The sequence below is a fragment of the Nanorana parkeri genome, unplaced genomic scaffold (genome assembly GCF_000935625.1).
Source record: "Nanorana parkeri isolate BGI_ZX_2015 unplaced genomic scaffold, ASM93562v1 scaffold643, whole genome shotgun sequence".
Classification (NCBI taxonomy): Eukaryota; Metazoa; Chordata; class Amphibia; order Anura; family Dicroglossidae; genus Nanorana; species Nanorana parkeri.
The window spans coordinates 419,389-440,614 of record NW_017306911.1 but is presented as its reverse complement, the minus strand read 5'-3'; the positions used below and the strand labels follow the sequence as shown (position 1 = coordinate 440,614).

At 41.2% G+C, this 21,226-nt stretch overlaps 1 protein-coding gene across 1 annotated transcript in view; it reads left to right on the top strand.

Annotated features, from left to right (window-relative positions):
• KIF3A (kinesin family member 3A) overlaps positions 1-12,328 on the top strand; it is a 76,449-nt gene extending 64,121 nt beyond the window's left edge. The window contains exons 16-18 of the mRNA XM_018563215.1: positions 7,078-7,158; positions 9,041-9,165; positions 11,896-12,328. Of these exons, the coding sequence (XP_018418717.1) occupies positions 7,078-7,158; positions 9,041-9,165; positions 11,896-11,944 (255 nt within the window). The 3' untranslated portion in view covers positions 11,945-12,328. The remainder of the gene's footprint in view (positions 1-7,077; positions 7,159-9,040; positions 9,166-11,895) is intronic.
• The last annotated feature ends 8,898 nt before the right edge of the window (positions 12,329-21,226 follow it).

Sequence of the window (21,226 nt, the reverse complement as noted above, 5' to 3'; positions counted from 1 at the left end):
TTTTTTTTATCTTTTGACTTTCAAGAATAGATACAAAATGTTATGTATTAGACACATAATGTATCTATTCTTGAAAGTAGAATGTTTAAGTTTTCTGAAACATTCACTGACAGCTGAATCCTGAACTGCTGCAGGATCATTGTCACTAACTTATTATCGGCTGTTCTGAAGTTTGAAGCAGCCTGATAATAAAAAAAAAATTATTAATTTATCAAGCAGTAATAGTGAGATTAATTCACAATGACTGCCTGATATAATTAAATAAATAAAATTTGTCAGTATAAAAAAAGTGAAAAGTGTAAATAAATTTAAAAAAATAGTCAAAAGTGTAAAAAAATTAAAAGTAAGGGACAAATAAATGAATGTATGTATTGCATTTTTTTTTTAGCTGTGCTGGTTTTTAAAAAAAAAAAATACAACAAATCAAAATTTTTTTACGTTTTTTCCTCTTTTTTTTTATTTGTATTTGTCCTAAGTGAGGCGTTAGACACACATATGTGATATAAATATATAGCCCTATCTGTCCTCTAAAAAACAATATATAATATGTGTGGGTGCACTTTGTAAGAAAGTATATTACTGACGTGGAAGAATCACACAGCAAAAATGTCAAAAGTGTGTCAGTCATTTACGAACAGAAACCAAAAACAAGCTCAGTCATGAAGGGGTTAATATATTTATAAACGTTTGATATGAACTGGCATTTCTCAGTGAAATTTTCGTATGGCAATCCACAAATGTGCATTTATTAGCCATAGAGTACAAAAACTGCTGTCATCAGGAGACATAGGACAACTGTATGTGGCCCTATACAGGAACAAATACTCACTACAAAACAGGACTGGGTCATCACCCCTCCCAAATTTGGCATTTTCTAGGGCATTTGTATCTCTTCCGCCCCCATTATGCGTTGCAATTCCTTCATTCTATCCGCTGTGTTTCCCCAATTTGAGTTAATCTCAGGAGATAGTCCTTTGTGAATACTGACTGGCGGCTGCAGTTCTTCACACAGCTGCAACAAGAGCCATGCGCGAAGGAGTGCACAAGCATCCCTATTGCCCAAATTATACTGCATCACTACAGCTTCCAATCTGTTAGAGAGGCTTATGGGTGAAGCACTAGTGTCAAATTTCCCCAATATCTGGCACAGATTTGTACGATCCTGTATAGAGAGTGCTGCGGATTGGGTGTTAGTGTTAATACGCAAAGTTTCTAGTCTTTGCCCAATGCTTTGTGACTCAGGAGTGAAAAGAGATGTACTGGGGTTAGGAGATACTTCAGGGTCATCATCAGAATACACCGGATGCTCCTCTCCCGCCATTATGTCTCTTCGCTCCTGTGCCCCACAGGTATTAGTACAACAATGGTTGTACCCTTTCCCCATAGACTGTGATTTTAAAGACACAATGTCCTGATCTGTCTGGACCAGCTGAGCTCTGGACTCTGGATTCTTTATTCAGAATTTAAATTACCTTCTCATTTGCAGACTCCATCTGCTCTATTGAGGCTATAGATTGTTCCCTCAGCTTACATCGCTTTTCACACTCATTCCATCCATCCTCCAAAGCACAATTTTGCTCAATCAGTTGATCCACCTCATCTCTTAGCTCATCACATTCACCACAATTCAAATCCACATTCGCAGCCACTGCAGAAATATTCTTGCTAACATTCTCGATCTGTTCTCATAGCTGTGCTTTTTCAGTGTACCACTCTGTGTACCGCTCTTTCTGTTCTGCAATTTCTCTTTCTCTGTTCTGCAATTTGCAACAACATGCTCAAAACATTCGCCATTCTCGCTTTTTTTCCTTTTTTAGATGTTGGTTTAGTCTTCACTGTATCATTGTGAAGATCACATTGCTTTAACAAATCATCATTAAACTGATGGGTCAAAGCATCATCTGCACATGTGCTGAAGCTAGCAGAAGCATGCTTTTTAAGAAAATCCCCAACTACTTCCATTGTCATGCTAATGAAGGACCCAATGAAAGTTGTCTAACTAGTACCTGCACACCAGTTACTGACACTGAATACGCAATTACAAGCAGTTACAGACAGATACACACACAAACACACACACAGCTGTTCCAAGTCAACCTGGACTTTATAGTCCACCAAGGAGGTTTGCACGTCTCCTTAACACCACTGACTGTTACCCCCACACACTAATCCTTACTAGGACTACAGATCTTAGGCCAGATGGATCTCCTATTGGAGCAGAAAGCTACTTGCCTTTTCACGTGACAAAAACCCAACATATTTTCCCACTTTCTCCTCAAAGATGTCTGGTTTTATCCTATAGATCTACAGGGTACATCAGTTAACAAAGGGTGATCAGCCCTTTACTGCCGGCACAAACCGAACAGCTAAACAGGCCTAAAACGTATGCAATACAAAAAAAAACAATATGTAACCCATACACCAGCCCAAGATAAGAAACTTTTACTCAGCAGATATGCGCGTCCGCTCACTGAAGGAGTGTTTAACAGAACTTTAAGATCCCTCAGACAGGATTCCAAACTCACGACCTGCGCGAATCTCGTCCACTGTATAGATGGATGTCCTCAGATCTGTGTCTCTTGTAGAGGTCTTAACTTCTGTAGCTTTTAGGAACTCAAGACAAAATAAATTAGGGATTGGGTTCTACGTAGAATGTTCTACGTTCCTGCTTCTGGGGTGCCAAATGTAATATCTAAATTGCCTTGGCTTCCTGGAATAAGCTAACTTGCTATTCTCTGCTTCCAATGATGATAACGATACAATGGTTAAAAGAAGCAATGGTCTTATTTATTTATACACAACTATAACTAAACATAATAAAAGATAAAAACAGATACAATAAGACAATCAAGAGAATACTTTACGCAGCAAGCCGGTCCTCTGGTTTCTATGTCTTGGCTGGGCTCAGAGAGAGAGAGCAATATAGCTGAGCACGGACTTTTATAATAAACTGGACCCATTCATACACATACATCGACACCCCTTTACCCATAATTCCGCATGTCCCTTATATGTCTTTTGGCCAGTCGGCATCGTCCTTCATACTTGTCCACATGCACTGTAGTCCTCCAGCAAGGGGCACTATCGTACTGCAGGTCATTCCTTGGCCTAGGTCAACACTTCGTCCTTTGATCTTTAGACAATGGCCAGCCACCTTCATATGCAAAGCAGGATATCTTGAGGGTGTCTTCCCAATGTGCATACACCCCTATCAACACCACAGGGTGCAATGCATGACCTCGTGTCCAGATGAAGGAATCTCATCTCTATTACCTCCCTTGCCATGCCTCCTGCAGGCATGAATAACACACAGTTGGTTTCATTGATAACCCATGCACTCTCAGAGTCAAGATTTGAAGATAGCTGTTCGGCAGTTTTCGTACATGAAAATGTTGTACATTCCAACACCCCGTGATCGGGAAGGGGTGCTTGGAACAGATAATTGCAGAAACGTCACCAGTACGCCAAATCCTTATAGGATCAAAATTCGTAGATTTATTGCAAACGTGTCAGTTACATGGGGGCACAAATGCGGGGCTGCGTCTGTGGGGGCACACGTGCATCGCTGCCTGTTGGGGCTCAGGAGCGGCGTTCTGTGTCTGTGGGGGCACAGTGCGGGGCTGCGTCTGTGGGAGCACATGTGCATCACTGTCTGTTGGGGCTCAGGAGCAGGTCTATGTGTCTGCCGGCACAGTGCAGGATTGCGTCTGTGGGGGCACACGTGCTTCGCTGTCGGGTCTCAGGAGTGGGGCTGTGTGTCTGTGGGGTCACAGTGCTGGGCTGCGTCTGTGGGGGCACACGTGCTCGCTGTCTGTTGGGGCTCAGGAGTGGGGCTGTGCGTCTGTGGGATCACAGTGCGGGGCTGCGTCTGTGGGGGGGAAGGGGGTACACTGCTGTCGGGGCTCAGGAGCGGGGCTGTGTGTCTGCGGGCACAGTGCGGGGCTGCATCTGTGGGGGCACAGTGTGGGGCTGCGTTTGCGGGGGCACACGTGCATCGCTGTCAGTTGGGGCTCAGGTGCGGGGCTGTGTCTTCGGGGGCTCAAGTAGTGAAAGTCTGCTTTGGAGACTTAAGTGTACAGAATAAAAATGGCGGCTCCTCATTAAACTATTATAGACCATGTGAAAGCAGCAGTAAAGAAACTCAGTGAAGTATTACACAGCTGGCATACAGCGCTTTATGGACACTACTTCCTGTTCTCACTTCTCCCACTCTTAGCAACTCCCTTTGACCCATGATAGGGACTAATTGGCCAGCCTTCCCCCACCAGAGGCTGTTAGAAGCCCTCTCGGTATACTGAGCTTAGGGTAACGGGAGGACACAAACTAGCGTCCTCCCGTCACCCTAAGTAGAAACTATGGGGAAAAGCCCTACCCCATAGTTCTCCTTTAAGCAAGGTAGCCAGAATCTTGCAAGGTTGCATATTTGACCTCGCGTTACAGTTTTATAAGCTGTGTTTTTACTGCCCGTGCAAGGCCACAAAGGTGGAAATAGCGGGCGGGTACAGAGGCGGTCCCCGGCAGGCTGCCCTGAGGTCTCCAGCAAGTGCAGGACTTCAGGGCAGCCAAAGCTAGTTCAAAATGTAAAGCGCTGGTATTGGCACGCTGTATGGGGGCATTAGTACACTTCTCAGCCATAACATTGTGACCACTGAGAGCTGTATAACATTCATTTTCTTGTTACATTGGTAGTGGCTACCTGGAAGTGGGTGGGATACATTAGGCAGCATGTGAACATTTTATCTCTGCAGTTGATGTATTGAAAGCAGAAAAAATGGGCAAGGCTTTGGAAGACTTTGACCCGGGCCAAATTGTGATGGCTAGATGATTGGGTCAGAGCAACTCCAGAAACTGCAGCTCTTGTGGGGTGTTTCCTGGTCTTCGAAAAGTTAATGCTGGTTACAATAGAAGGGTTTCTAAATGCACAGTGCATTGCAGTTTATTGCGTATGGGGCATGCGTAGCCTCAGATCAGTCGGGGTGCCCATGCTGACCTGTGTCCACTGCCAAAAGTGACTACAGTGGCACATAAGCATGAGAACTGGACCACGGAGCAATGGAAGAAGGTAGCCTGCTCTGATAATCATGTTTATATCATGTGGATGGCCGAATGCATGTGTGTCGCTTACCTGGGGAAGAGATGGCACCAAGATACACTATGGGAAGAAGGCAAGCTGACAGAGGCAGTGTGATGCTTTGGGCAGTGTTCTGCTGGGAAACCTTGGGTCCTACCATCAATGTTTAGGTACAGCCTACCTAAACATTGATTCTGGATACTAAACCTCTTCATGGAGAATGTATTCCCTGATGGCATTGGCCTCTTTTAGCAAGATAATGCGCCTGCCATGCTGCAAAAATGGTTTGAGGAACATTACAAGTTCAAGGTGTTGACATGGCCCCCAAATACAGACCTCAATCCAATCAAGCATCTGTGGGACGTGCTGGATAAACAAGTCCAATCCATGGAGGCCCCACCACACAACTTACAGGATCTGCTACTGAAAACTTGGTGCCAGATACCACGGCATACCTTCAGAGGTCTAGTAGAGTCAATGCCTTGATGGGCAGATTGGTGTCTAAAACCGTATATATGAATACATTTTCCTTAATCCACAACAGAAGTCACCAGCACTCGATGAAATGTGCAAGAAGTAAAGCACTTTTTATTCAATCGTCAAATGCGTCAAACAGCCAATGTTTCGGGGCCACGCAGGGTCCCTTCTTTAATGAAGACTGTGGGGGGGGGCTGGTGACAGGGCAGCCATCAGGGGGTACGGCAGATACTCATGTAAGGGATCCGGGCAGCCTGTGTCCAGCGGCGCGGGGGGAGGGCGGCCTAAAGCCATGTAAGGGGCCCTAAAATTTCTGATGGCTGCCCTGGCTGGTGATGTCATCATCTTTAAATAAAACAATTGCTATTATCTTACAAATAAAAGCAGCACAGATGTTAATTTTTACAGCACAAACCAGCACAAACGTAGCACTAACCAGCCAGTCCGGTTTCGTGTCTTTTGGCTGTGGTGGGGGGCTGGGTGACCTTTGGTGACCTTTCAATAAATGGTTAATAACTCGAAAACGAAAGGAGATAGAATGAAGATTTAAATGGCACAAACCAGCACAAACATAGCACTAACCATCCAGCCCGGTTTCGTGTCTTTTGGCTGTGGTGGGGGGCTGCGTGACCTTTGGTGACCTTTAATAAATGGTTAATAACTGAAAACGAAAGGAGATAGAATGAAGATTTAAACGGCACAAACCAGCACAAACGTAGCACTAACCATCCAGCAAGTTTCATGTCTTTTTGCTGTTGTAGGGGGGCTGGTGATGTCATCATCTTGAAACAAACAATTGCTATTATCTTTAAAATAAAAGCAGCACAAATGTTAATTTTTGCAGCACAAAACAGCATAAACGTAGCACTAAAGAAACACACTGGAGTTTTTGTTTGTGCCGATTGAAGGGGGGCCAGCTTTGCTGAGCTAAGTACCAACTGTAGCAGAAAAAGCTATTTTGTCCTATATTATGTACCTAGTGAAGACTTCGTGAAGACCACCACTTTTAACAGACATGAGATGACCTGTGTCTGCTTTTAGAGGTGTGGGTTCATTGTAACAACTATCCCCTATACTTCATTGAGGCATGACCAGGAATGACCATGCTGCATCCTGATTGGTCAGGAAGCCAGGCTGCCTCGCAGTGTCGAGAGGGAGCATGAAGCCGATGTGCTTTCAATAGAACACTGGCTTTCTAGGCAATCAGGAAGCCAGTCGGTGGTCGTGTCCCACCTCCCGTATTCCTGATTCGGTATCTCCAGGATGCCGATTTCGGTATCGGTGAGTACCGGAAAAAAAAAATATTGGTGCTTGTGCCAGTGCATCCCCAATAATAATATTTCAATAAATTAATAACTAAAACAATGTGCTCCCTTTCCCCTCTGGCGCACAGCCCAGTTTTTTTTTCTTTTGTTCCTATAGCAAAAGTACAACCCCTTGTGACATCATCAACAGGCTTTTACACATTTGTGTGGGGACAGCTGCTAGTAGCTTAGTTCCTTTTGACATAGTCTCTCCCCTTCCCCCAGAGCTACGTCTCCTATGAGTTCTTTCCCTACACAGTTTGTGAGCAGGCTCTTGGGAGCCGAGGCATTAACGGATGCATGCAGGTGGGACAGATTTTGGAGGGGGGATAGGCGAAATTCTTTCAGTACAACAGAGGCACTGTATTGTCAACCCAGAAAGGGAGTTGGAAATACTGGATTTCTGGCAGATCAACTGGTTTTTCTCTGTACCTGCACCAGGGATAAAACCAGGGTACATGCGCATGTATTGGAGAGATGTACTGCATATGTTTTAGTAGTTTGCCTTGTGATCTACTTTAACTGATAAGTGCTCTTTGACTGCAGTTATCTATTTTGCCCCTTCCCCAGGTACATTTTATATTGGGTCATACTAACCTAACATTTTCCTCTGTAATTTATTGTTTAGCTTGCCACATGGCACTCCATTAAGACAGACATGTTAAACTGGTCATTTGTTGGATTACATGCAGCCCTCTCACTTCTCATTGGCCCTCAGTGGTTTCAAAATTTTAACTAAACAAGCCAAAAACTGTTTTCCTGCTGTTAAAATTACATTTTTATACATATTCAGCTTAAGGCCTGGTTCACACCTGTACGTTTTGTAGCGGGTTCAACGCTCTACGAACGCTCTACAAAACGCTCAAACATGAAAATCCCATTGTTTTCTATGGGTATGGTTCACACCTTGCTGTATTTCAGCCCGTCTGAACGTGCTACAAAACGGCCTACGCCTGAAAAGGTACATGAGCTTCTTTGCTGCGTTTTTGTCGCGCGTTTCCATTTGGACACAGCCAAGTAGCCCTCGGAAAGGCGCGTTTGTCACACGTTTTTTTAACCGCGAATCGCGGTAAAAACTCGCATATTTGATACGCCTAGGTGTGAACAGAGCCTAGGACTTCAACACTTCAGGAAATGCTTTATTGACACCTCCCTTGGGATGAAATGTTGCAATTTAACACTGATGTTCCTAAGTGAAGTGCTATAATAATTTTTTAGAATGAATGTGCATCTATACCCAAAACATTTTTTTTCCCCATTTTGGACAGGTTGGGAAAATGTTAGAACCCCGTCAGGTTTTACTGCTATCTGGGGCTCTGTTAGAAAGGTTCCCGTCACTTTCTGTGCTCACATTTTACCAGAAAGGAAGTGAGGGACAACATGCAACAGAGACACAAACAGCAACAACAAGTTGACTATGGGTTTCCCATCCTTTTTGCCTGCTGTGTTGCCTTGAAGAAGTGGTGCTGCACTATTTTGGATTTGACTAGGGAATGGTTGCAGTACAGTTAAAAACTACACTGATTAACAATTACTTTATTAGACTTCCCTAATTCCTTTTTTGGAATATGATTTTACAGTTTTATAGCAGTTATGTTTTTACAGTCATAGTGGTTATTTCTGTTCCATAAATAATCCATTTTAAATGACTGCACCTTAAATTGTTATTATTCATGTATATTAATAATTCGAAACCTTTCAATGACATTTAAATTTGTGTACATCTGTGTAGAGACCGCAACAGTATCAGAATGAATGTGATGTCAAGAATTACTGTAGCTTTGGTCAGATAGAACTGATGTGATAAGTGTTTACCAAAACTAAACCTGCACATTTCACCTTTTGTCATGTTGACATTTCCTCATATCTGATCTAGAACCATAGCGCGCCTTTTCTTATGTTATACTAATGTGTTTAAGGTACAATGTTCCATTCAAGCAATGCAAATGTTCAGAGCAAACAGATGTACATTTTCATGTGACAGAAGCTGGCTATTCCCAGAACCATTATTTCAGTATCATATACACAGCATGCATACGTTTTGTGTGCCAAAACAATGGTTTGATGTACAGGACAGATTATCTAAATAAGGTTCAGAGAACCAGCTTTATACATTGGCTTACAGCACAAAAAAGTATTGCTAGCTTTCTGAAGTATCACATCTGTCTTTTTTGTTTATCAACTGCAGCCATTTGAAGTGGACCTGTCTCATGTATATTTGGCTTACACTGAGGAGAGTCTGCGACAGTCCTTAATGAAGCTAGAAAGACCTAGAACTTCAAAAGGAAAATCAAGACCCAAAACTGGTCGAAGGTGTGTATCAGAGTTTTACTCTACTGATCCTGCAAGGTAGCATGGGACACAATAGATGATTGCTAGCAAAAACGCTGATATTATTGAATGCAGTATTGCTGTTTAAGGGCTTCCATGTGCAGAGCAGATCTGTTACAGACCGGATCAAAACTGCGTCCAATGTATTCCAATGATATTTTGGGCTCTAGTTCACACCGCAGCGTTCAGTTCCAGAGCATGTAAAAAAAACAGCAGCAAGCCCTATTTTACCTGCTCTGGAACTCGTGCAAACGCCCTGGAACGCACTGAAAGCCCATTTTAAACTAAAAAAATGGCCCTGAACGCATCAACAAACGCGGTATAACGCACTGCATGTGCAGAAACTCATGCAGATCTGGTCTGCATTTGGTGTGAACAAGGCCTAATAAATGTATTATTTTAACTGCAAGTCCGCCCTGTTTAACTAATAAAAGTCCACCTAAAGTTGGCCCAGCTGAAAAATGGACACCCTTTGAATATTTCAAAGTCACATTTCTGCCTTTGTTCTTCCTCTTCTTGCCCTCGCTCTCCCTCCTTTTTTTCTTTTTCCTTCTTCACTCTCTCCTTTCCTTTTCTTCTTTCTCCTTCCCTCTCCATTTTTTTACCTCTACCCTCTTTTCCCCCCCTGCCTCCGATACACCATGCTCCCCTGACCTTTCCCCGTCTACCTTTGCCTCCTCCCTTCACTTTCCCCCATTCTTCTACCTTAGCGAACCACCACCTAAACGCATATTGCCTACTGATGCTCTTTACGCACCCCACGTTTTACACTCAATCAGGTCATTTTGCAGCACTAGCCATCATCCCCAACTGACTGAAATTACGCCTGCCCTGCATTCTAGCCCCCCATCCTTGCCTTTGCAATGGTCAGTTGTCTATATACTGCAAATTTGTGGTAGTTGTATAATTGTTTAATGAACTTTAAAGATGTGGCCATTGCTTGTATGCCTTGTTTACTTATCCAACAAAACACTTGCGAATGAAAAGTCCACCAAACGTAGATTTGTTTAATCTTTTTAACCAGTTGACATCCGCGGTGTTAAACCCCCTTCCCATCCAGGCCATTTTTCAGTATTCAGCGCTGCGGTACTTTAACTGACATTTTGCGAACGAGCACATATAGGCGATCGGCGGGCTATGGACCCGCTGATCGCCTATATGTGAGACACCCGGTACCGGGTGTTCGCATTGGACGGGTCTTTTCTGCCCGTGCGTGCCCGCTAGGGGGCGCGCGCGAGCAGAAAAAAATTGCCGTCTGGAGACGGCAACCCGCAGATGCTGCAGTGCCGTCCGTCCGTTTTTTTACTACGGGCGGACGGCAAGAGGTTAAAGAACTAATATTCTGTAAATTACACACTCGCCTTCATGTTTTCACTTACCTTGCTTTGCAGAGCACTTCTAAATTCCCCTTTATAGCACTGAGCAGCAGTCCAGATTCAGTAACACCGCTAACATAAACCTTATCGTGGGAGGAAAATGTAGGCCTCCATTGCTGGCCTCCAGCTGAAAATGCTAGCTGTCTGGCTTTCATGCTGATCATCTGATTTAAGGCCAAGAACAGGGATGCTGACTATGAAGTCAGAACTCCACCTTTTCATACTTATTCTACATCAGTAATTTATAAATCATCATCAAGGCAGAAATGTAGCATGACAGCCAGGTACCTAGCATTTTGAATACACTGTCATTGATGGCTTTTAACCCATCTGCTGCCAGAGGGCTTTAGAATATATTACCCAGCCACGCATTTCGAGCCCTTTTTGAAGGGCTTAAAGGTAGAGTCAAGTGCAGCACTTTTCCCATTTTAAAAGCCTGTAAAGCTGGCCATTTAGAAAGCCTTCTGATTTGTTTTTTTTTCCCTCCGAGCAATCACACCATAGGTTCTTAGAGAATGTATTTCTTGTCACTTATTTCCAAAGAGAATGTAATAGGAGTAGACCAAACCTTTCTATCCAGTTTCATCAGTCTATTATGCAATACTGATCTCCAGATTTGACTGTTCATATCCTATACACGGTGAGGTCATTGCAACAAGCTTGTTCCTATCCAGGGACAGGCCCTGTGTTTGTATAAGACAGTCAGACAAGTCTATGGGGAAACAGGTCAAAAGGAGGTATATTTCTGGTCAAATGCACCTGCAAAAAATTCTGAACAATTCAGAAATGTCTAAAAGTGTTAAAAGCATGCTGCGTTTGCTAGTCAAAGCATGTGGGCAATGGCACCAAGTGTGCTTGAATTCTGACTCGTATCTAGGTAAATAATAGTCAACAGCTTATGTGGCACACATAGTAAAGACCAGTTTATTTTAATTTAATGAATATGTATAAAAATCCAGTTTATTATGCAGCTTTGTTGTCATATGTTGATGCTCTATAAAAATATAGATAAATAGTAAAGTCAGTGATTTATTCAGGGAGTGTAGAAGAGTTATCTGTAATATCAAACATTTCTTTAAATACCATGAGAAATTAGTAGTGTATTGAAGGCAATCAAAGGGAAGTGTGATCTGTACCAATGTTAAATTCATTAATGATTTCCTTTTTAAACAGACTTTGTTGAATGTTGTTGTTGCAGAATTGTTGAACAAAATGACGTGATTGAAAAGTCACTTTGCTGCCCTTTCACAGAAAATTGATTTCTAACTGGGGGATAATTCTTTCAGTCCTGGTTTATCCCATTTAATATCTTTTTGTTTTTTCTTTCATTTTCTAGAAAGCGTTCTGCGAAGCCAGAAGTTGTGATAGACTCATTATTACAGTAACTGATCATTCTACTGGATTAAGAAGAATTTCTTGTGTCCGTTTAAGATTCTGAATTGAAATGACTTTGGTATGTCAGTGCAATGTTATTTGCCAGGTGGCCCGTGGAGATATGCAGTGTGTAGGCCATGTAGGATATCTGATGTGTTGCAGAAAGACAGTTTTATAATGAACATGACTTGTCTTATTACTTTGGTGTGCGGTGTCTCACTGTCTCGTGTATGCGGTAACTTAATATACGTTTCAGTTAGTCTCCTTCTACCTTCACATTTCACCCTCTTCATGGATATAATGTAGCAGGTCACCTAGAGCAGAGTGCCTGAAATAAGCTCTTGCCAGATACAGCTAATATTTCAACCATGGGCATTTTGTGCTGATGATACAAGTAATCTGCTTGTGTCCCTAAGTGCGATGCTCTTATGTTTTCAGTTGTATTTCTAGTGCTTTATGTCGCATCTTTCAGTTTTATTAGCACAGATGAATAAACAAAATAAAAGTATTTGTCAATGCACCAATATGAAGATGCTTTACATTGCATTTAACTTTTCTCTGTGATAATGGTCACTAGAACAGTAAGTAAAGGGAAACCCGCAAAAACGAGACACAGTCAGCAATAAACACTCAACAAAGGTCCTGATTTTCGAAGCGTTGAACTGTGTATCTAACGCTGTTCTATGAAATTTTGTTAAGGTCCACCAATTTTTGCATACATCCATGAATGTTAGTGAATTCTGTTATATAAATTGACTTGTTATTCATTCTTACTGATTAATTTACACATACAGTTAACAGTTTTGAACTACGTGACTTGATGAAAACCTTGAGAACATTAAAATGTACTGTCAGTAGTGGTTAAAGAACATAATTTACTCTTGCACTAATTTCTCTCGTCTGATTCATTACAGCTGAAAAATAGCAAACGAGTACAAAAGTGGGTTTGTGGCCTTTTGCTACCTATTGGGTTTCATGGAACAGAAGTTCTCATTGGTGGCAGCGGGCAGCAACTCGACTATTGTGCTCATTCTGTTTCCTTCAGTTACTGAGTGAATATGAAGGCTGCTATTGCTGGCTTCTCCTTTTGAAATGTTAAAGTGACACTAAACTCAGGAGTTAAATCTTAAAAATACATTCTAGTACCCTAACTATTAACAAGAATGTATCTTATTTGTGTATCACTCAGCTGTAGATCCTCAACTAATCTCTGACACTGTCCTTCCATTTCTGTCCATCAATTGTGACACTAAATTCAGGAGTTAAATCTGAAAAATATATTCAAGTACCCCAACTATTAACATAAATGTAACTGATTTGTGTATTACTCAGCTGTAGATCGTCAAATCATCTCTGCATTCATGCTGATACTGTCCTTCCTCCTGTAGGATGTCTACTTTTGTTCCCCATGGTCCCTGTGTGTGTTGTAAAGTGGCCACTGCTGTTTCAAGCTCACTCCCGTGATGGACTATTACTTCAATACAAATTAGCTAACTAAACATGAGATTGTAGTGCATCACAGGAGTGATCTTAGAGCGGTGGCTACTTTATAACACACACAGGGACCATGGTGAGGAAAAGTAGCCAGAGTCTTTCCCAACAAACTTGCATAATAATCACATCAAATGTACCCACATATTTATTTATGTATATTTTGTGTTTGTATACAATGTGTCCAAATGTACAGTTTTTCTTATTTTTTTTTTTTATTGTATTTTGTTGTGTCTGAATATAGCAAAAAACCACCAGACTGTGTTTTTCTTTCCTGCACTACATATTGTCTGTGCTGAGAGTCCAAATGTGCCACAGATTTCTATTCCACATTTACAGCACTAGAAGATTGAGCTCAGATTGTAGGGAGTTGCATACAGGTGGTGACTTTCTGCAAAGCACTTTTCTTAGTAAAACAAAATGCTACATAGTAGTAGACGAATATTATGGCTCTCACCTGCACAGTAGCGTCAGCTTGGATTTAAATTAAATGGAGATTAAATTATGTATGTACCATGAGCATGTAGGGAGACTAATCCATTCCTAGAAATGCTACATGCAGCTATTTTGGAAGCTTATTAATCTCCTCTACACTTATATGATGGAAAGAATGACCATTAGGAAGGTGACCAAATTTATTTTCTGTTAGTGCAACAAGGGAAAACAGTGCACTACTAAAACACTGAAGCTGTGCTGAATCAGAACATTTCCTAAGTTTAGCATTGAAGGGAACTTCAATATTGAAACTTTAGCTTACTGATCTATTTTTTTAAAGCCAAATTCCAGTGTTTTTTTTTTTGTTTTTTTTTTTAGCCCTTGTAAAAATACAACACTCTATATTTTCCTGTAATGCTTTTCTCTTCTCCAGCACTCTCCGCAGACTTTTTGCTGTGTGTGTGTGGTCCAGCACTGTTCCTCTTCCAAATTATTGACACCCATCATCATTCAACCCACTTGCTGTGAGTGCAAGGCATTATAGACACGCCCCTTGGGGTACATCTCCATATAGAGTACAATGATTCAGAAAGCAGCACTGATGTTTGGTCAGTGATGCTGCCTGCATCATTAAGGACCACTGAGCACTGCAGAAGAGGTGGAGAGGACCCTGCATGTCTTCTGACTCGAATTGGGGTTTAAGGAGTGGGGTTTTGGGCTGGCATCGTCTTTCTGTCCTAAATGCTTAGTTAGTCATGGTCCCGACACAAATGTATATTATTTGCCCTGGAAGTTGATATGCATTACTCACTAAATGCATTGCAGCCTGCAAAAACAAGTCCACAATTACATTTCCCATGTTTCTATCCTGATAAATTCCCTTTTAATCTGAGTTCCATGTAATCCATTGCAACTAAAATTCAGAGAGCTACAGGTTCATATGGAATATACTTAAACAAAGATTGCTAGATCAGTGGACAACACTAAAAGGGCTGGTGTGAACAGGTGAACAACTATACTAAGCTATAATGCCTGAAAGAAACATTAAAGTACATTAAAGCTTCCTGTATGCATCTCATCTTGTCAGTTCTTGCTAAAGTGTAGCTTTAAAGCAAAACAAAACACCTTAGAAACACTATTTAGCAGTCATGTTTAAGTTACAGCAGCTGGAGGGGGTCTATGACTGCAGACAGGTAAGTATTTAGTTGTTTTTTTTTAGCTGGCATTACGTCAGCTTGATGAGAAACCTGTGAGGTTAGAAATGTGGGTGCTGTCATTGATAGTGTAGGCTCTGGGGCTTTCATCCACGGCCAGTCTTTATTACTTAACAAGAAGCAGTAATAGAGTTTAGGCTTCACTTCATGCATGATCCAGGTCAGTGACGCACTACATAGTAAGTCCAGGATCAGAATGACAGGTTTGGAGCCTGCATTTTTAAAAACAGGCCAACAATGGAAACGCATGTATTTATGTGCTTTAGTGCAGCAAGTAAAATTGCTCATGTGATGTGACGCTCGGAGATGTTATTTTAGACTGTTGCATGTTTCAGCTGGTCATGATGGAGCCATCTTTTAGGTGATCAGTTCTTGTTAATTGAAGGTAACCCTGACATTAACTGCTTTTGTTGGGTATGTCGTTTCACAATATTTGTTACCTTTTGTGAGTCAAGGCAATCTGCTTGCAGTAAAAATAGTTTGATTTTAAATGTGTTTCAAAACCAAGTGGGCCCAAAGTCAATGTTCAGTGGCCTCTGGGCTGATCAAGTGGATCTCTATCGCATTTTATACTTCTATAAGTAAATGCCTTGCCTAAGAGCAGGCATCACAAAGTGCTTATTACTTTGGATTAGCCATAAAACCTTCCTCTGTGCATCTCTCTGGCTTGGTTTTCATTTGTTACCAGGAACCTGGCTTCTGGACTAAGCCCCATCTGCCTGCACCCTTCCCAATAGGATTGCCCTTTATGGCTGTCGAAGTTTTTTCATTGGATAGGGGTTAGCAGGGCTTATTCTAGAAGTCGGCTTAAGAAGAAGCTTATTCTGACTTCTAGAATAAGTCAAGTCTTGTAAAGGGCAGAGTTGGACTGCTTTTATTATTCTTGAAACTCCAGTTGTGACGTCTGTTGTCTGGGGTTGCCGTAGTTGCTGCAAGTATCCATACTATACATGTGCAGTTACTGTGGTGATTAGGTGGCATGGGTAGTAAAGCTGCAGTTAAATATCAGATGGCAATCAATAGATCAGGCCAACCCCTTTTCTAAATGCCATTGTTCCTGTCGAAGAGATAAACACTGCAGGCAGTGTCTAGCCATTCATCACCCCTTCCCTTGCATAGACTGGAAAAAAAAAACACTTGGCCAAGTAAAGTGTTTGTTTTTTGGAAGAGACAGCAGTGCGTAAGGTTGGTTTAATGATGCTTGCATATCCAGCTTCTCCCTCAAAGTTGGAAGATCTACATTCAGCAATGTCAGCACATAACAAACTCCCTTCAGATGCCTGCAAGCCATGCCCTTTCTCAGTATAAGCTTCTCTTGCGTCCATAACATAACACTCAAGTGCTATGACATACAATTATTTAATAGATTTATAGGTCTGGAACCTGGCCATACACCTTCCAATCACATAAGCTTCACTATTAGCCGTTGAGTCTACCCATTACAGTAATTGGCCACAAGGGAGCCTTAGAAAACATGAAGGGGCAAAAGCCAGGATTTGAAACCTATTAGTCCAGATAGTTATTGAACTTCATAGCACCTGGACACTAGAGGTGCATAGAGTATCATCAGAACCTGATGTTTCAGACTGCTGGAGGGGTCTGCTGTATTTTGGCAGCACTTGATTACGTATGTTTTTGATGCTTTCGGTTTCCTTTAAATCTTATGGTTGCACCCTTTGGTCCAATATTCATTATGTTTACCTCCACAAATAGCTTGATATTTCAAATAGGATTTCTAAGGTAAAATACAGATTAGTTAATATTAGAAAGGACATTTGGCATCATACACACTATGTACAGTATATATATGCTCGTTCTTTGTAGTATGGAAAGCTAATATTTTATAACTTAGTTGGGAGAGGTAAAGTTGCCTAACGTAGCATAATTCTGTAGCGGGAATTAGGATAGTTTTAGAAGTGTCACCATCTTCTCAAGAGACCAAATAAAGTTAGATCCTGTAATTGTTAATAATGTTGACTCTGCTGTCTGCAGCTTGACCTTTTACTTCACGGACATGGCACTTCCCTATATCAAGCAGGAGCTGCGTCTTCTGCCTTTATTGTATTCTATGCAGCCTAATCTATCAATATCTGTTTGTAAGTTTTTTGCTCTGTTTAAATAAATCCTAATTATACTCTAAAACTGTGTCTATGACATATTTATTTACAAAACAATGAGAAAATACTGAAATACTATGTTTTAATCAGCTGAAACAATATCACAAATCGGCGAAAGGGTTCAGCTACCAAGACTGGAGGGAGGTGTTTCGAAAAGGCTGACATTGTAGGTTGGCTTATTGTTTAAAATTATACAAGTGCTTTTTGTATCTCTTTTGAAACAGGTAACTTAACTGTTGAAACCATAGAGGAAGCTTCTGCATGAGTGATGGTATACTGTATGTGGACATCACAAAATGTGACAGCCCTTGTGTGCTTTACAATTTTAGGAGTAACCTTCCAGTGAGGGAAAGTAAATTTACTGTAGCTCTCAGTGAGATGCACACCTTCCTTCTGGCATGGCTGTCCCTTCTCCCTGCATCCTGAAACAGCAGGATTATCAGACTCTATTTAATGAGGCCACAGACATAAATGTATGATTTATTTTTTTTCTGACTGCAGCTCAGAAATAAAAAATTAAATATGCATAGCAACTGTAAAAGGAGAGACCGTGCACAATACCTATAACTTTTTACGAACTCTTTTACCTGCCAAATGATTTGTGTTTCTGTCATTCAGTCCTGGGATTTAAACAACCCTTCCAGCTAGCACAGCCAACCAGGTTGGTAATTGTAGTTAAAATATTTCTAAAACCAGGTTTAAGCAGGATTAGCGAAGAGTTGGACTCTGCTTTCTCTGTCTCATTGGAAGATTTTCCTTCCGCTTCATAGACACAAGGAAGCAAGAAGAAATCTCTTCAAACTGAGAGAAATCCTCTCTTAGACAGTTGTCACCACAAGTGTACCCATTGGAAGACATCTCCTTTATTTCTGTTGTGATGACAACTCAAAATTTTCTTTTACCTTAAGTTCCAGTAACAATGATTCCTAGGATAAATAGAGAGGGTGAATTTGCGGAAAGCTTGGATACAGAAATAAATGAATCCCTCACCACTCTATACAAAATAAAACTTTAGCTTTAGATACACTTTAAAGCTTTTTTTTTTAATCTGCAATGTAGATGTGTTACATCTTAAGTGGTATATGTCACTTCAAGTATACAGTATTCTTTCTGTAACATTTACCCATTAATTGAGCCCAGAAGTATTTCAAGAGCGGCTATGAGAGCTGCAGCTCTCGTTCATGGAAGCCGCATTGTTGTTTGTCCGTCCCACCTCTTTCTCTCTCTGTCCGAAGAACACTTGTCGGGGTTATTCAGAAAAGAGCCACATACAGTAGAAGACTCTAAGCCACACTTTTAGGGTTTTGCAATGCCTTTATTGCCCTTTGTATGTGGACTTAACATTTCTCAACACGGGTATTGAACCACAAGAAGTTTTATTGTTGTACCATCATATATGAATTGTGTTCCCAGTGTATGTTTTCAAAATTAAAGCATACACAAAAAAAAGCTAAATTTTACCAAAAAATATGTTCTGCCATGCCTACATAATACCTGTCCAGGTCACATTTTCTTAACTGAAGTGGCTTTGGGGGCACAGCTGGTTAATTAGGGTTGCTGCCTGTACTACAATCTTCCCCTTGGCCAGCCATCTTGAAGTCTAGGACAGGTATTACAAGGCTTTTTTACCATAAATGTTAGGGGGGTAGATGGGCTTCCCTGGAGGTTTCAGAACAGATCCCCCTGCTTACAGTACTCGGTCAAACACCCCTGCCATTTTCCCTTCTCTGCTCCACCACTCTGCCAAATGCAACCATCCTTTCCTGCGCTTGCAACTCTGCCAATGGCACCATCCCTCCACCGCTGCCCCTGACCGCCTCCCTGGTGTCCCCACCGCACCTGACCCCCCACACAGAATTGTTAAAAGCTTCACTTAGCTGCAGGGATGATACTTTCTGTATCCCAGCATCCTGGTTCATATTTAAGCTGAGGATAGACTAAAAAAATGTAGTATCTTTCAGAAAGTTGCCAGCTATTCCCTTCTATTGCTGACATGTAAATTTCATAGGATCGTTATATAAATGGATCGGGGTAAATACATTCAATCAAACTTTTATTTGCTTTAAATAGTAATTTTTTAATTAAAGTTTAAGAATTGAAAAGGTACGGAATAGAATGAAGAACAAACTGCACACATGACTTTTAATGACCTCCGCCATAGCAAAAGTATTACATAAGTACATGCCAACCAATATATAATGGGAGGAATTTATCAAAACTGGAGCAGACAAAATTTGGAGAAGAGTTGCAGGGCAACCAATCAACTTCTCTGTCTCATTTTCAAATCTTACCTGAGCAAACTGAAGAGAGATGCTGATTGGTCGCCATGGGCAATTGCTGCAGATTCTGTCTGCTCCAGTTTTGATAAATTCCCCCCATTGTGTTCTTACTCATATCCGTAAGAAGGAGCAGGGTGAACATACAGGTCTATTTACTAAAGGGTGAAGAGTTGAGAAGACAGGAGAAGTGAACAACCTAGGACAAAATAGGTAAGCCCCTCCCCTTTCGGTAATTGCATACCTTAAGGTGGAACCTACTCTTCGTATTCGTATTCCTTTTAGTCATGTTGTCCTAGATTGTTCACTTCTCCTGCCTTCTCCAGATGCTTCACCCTTTTGTGAATAGGCCCCTTAGTATCACCAGTCAAACTCTTTATAACATAAATATGGCAGGTCAACTGATAACTGGATGAGCTGACAACTCTAGTCAGAGCAATCATTAGCATGGCTGTAAATGGGCTTACTTAAAGTGGACCTTTACCCCCTTTAATCAAAATTACATCCGTATATAGCTCTGCATGCTGATAGGAAATCATCTTACGTTGATTAACTAAACAAATGTGTTTTGTTTGTTTTTTTACTTACAATTTCTTTTTTTTTTCCACTTCCTTGTCCACTTTGGCACAAATGATGTAATTGTGCCCAATCATTGCATCCTGGGAAGATTACATCAGCAGAGCATTGCTGGGAGATCTCAGTGAAAGGTATTTTCCTCCCCTGAGATGATGTGCATGGTCACATGCGATAGAGTTCCAGGAAGTAAACGGAGATCTAGTAACCTGCCCTTAGTAAAAAATGGCCACTGTCAGAAGACTGGGCAAGAAAAGGAAAATAATATATGCAAAAAATAAAGAACCGGCAATCATCTAGAAGTATGTGTTTGTAGATTGACATTACTAAACATTTCTAAAGGTTCGTTTGTTGTTCTATTGAAGATATAGGTAAAGTTCCTCTTTATGAAAGCAGGGCACTGTGCAGAAAACTTCCATAGTCAGGTCAGACCACGATTATTCCTGGATGGTTGCTATTGCAGTCTCTATGATACTTACTTTTACTTTTTTTTTATCAGAATATGTGATTTTGAAAAGTGACATGAGTATATTAGCCAGGTTATGCTTAAGGGCTAGTTCACACCAAGTGCGGAGCAGATGCAGAGCAGAGCAGTTTAAGAACACATCAAAAATGCATCCAATGTATTCCAATGGTATTTTGGGCTCTAGTTCACACCACAGCGTTCAGTTCCAGTGCATGTGTAAAAACTGCAGAAGTTTCTGCTCTGGAACATAAACGCACGCAAACACTCTGGAAAGCTCTGGACTACACCTAAAAGCCCATTTTAGGCTAAAAAAAAAAAAATGCAATGCATATGCAGAAACCTGTCCGGATTTGGTGTGAGCAAGCCCTAAGGGGCTTGTATTAAGGGGCTGTATTCATATGTTCTATCAAGAAATAGCTGTACTCAAGTTGGGTAAATGTCTCTATATTTTAGACTTACTATTAATCTTGACTATTAGCCATCAATTCTTGGATGTCTGAGCATGAATATATTTAATTGCATGTCACAGCCAACTGTTAAGATCTTGTATTTTTCGGCTTGGGATGATGGAAGTACATTTTGCACATGATATTTGTTGTAAGCTAAAAGATTGCGGACCCATTCAGATTGATTTTTTGCTGTAAGTCATACCTTTTTAGCATGTGTAACCACGTGCCTTGTGATGCCATTCATTTTGAATGGCACTTAAATGCAACACACC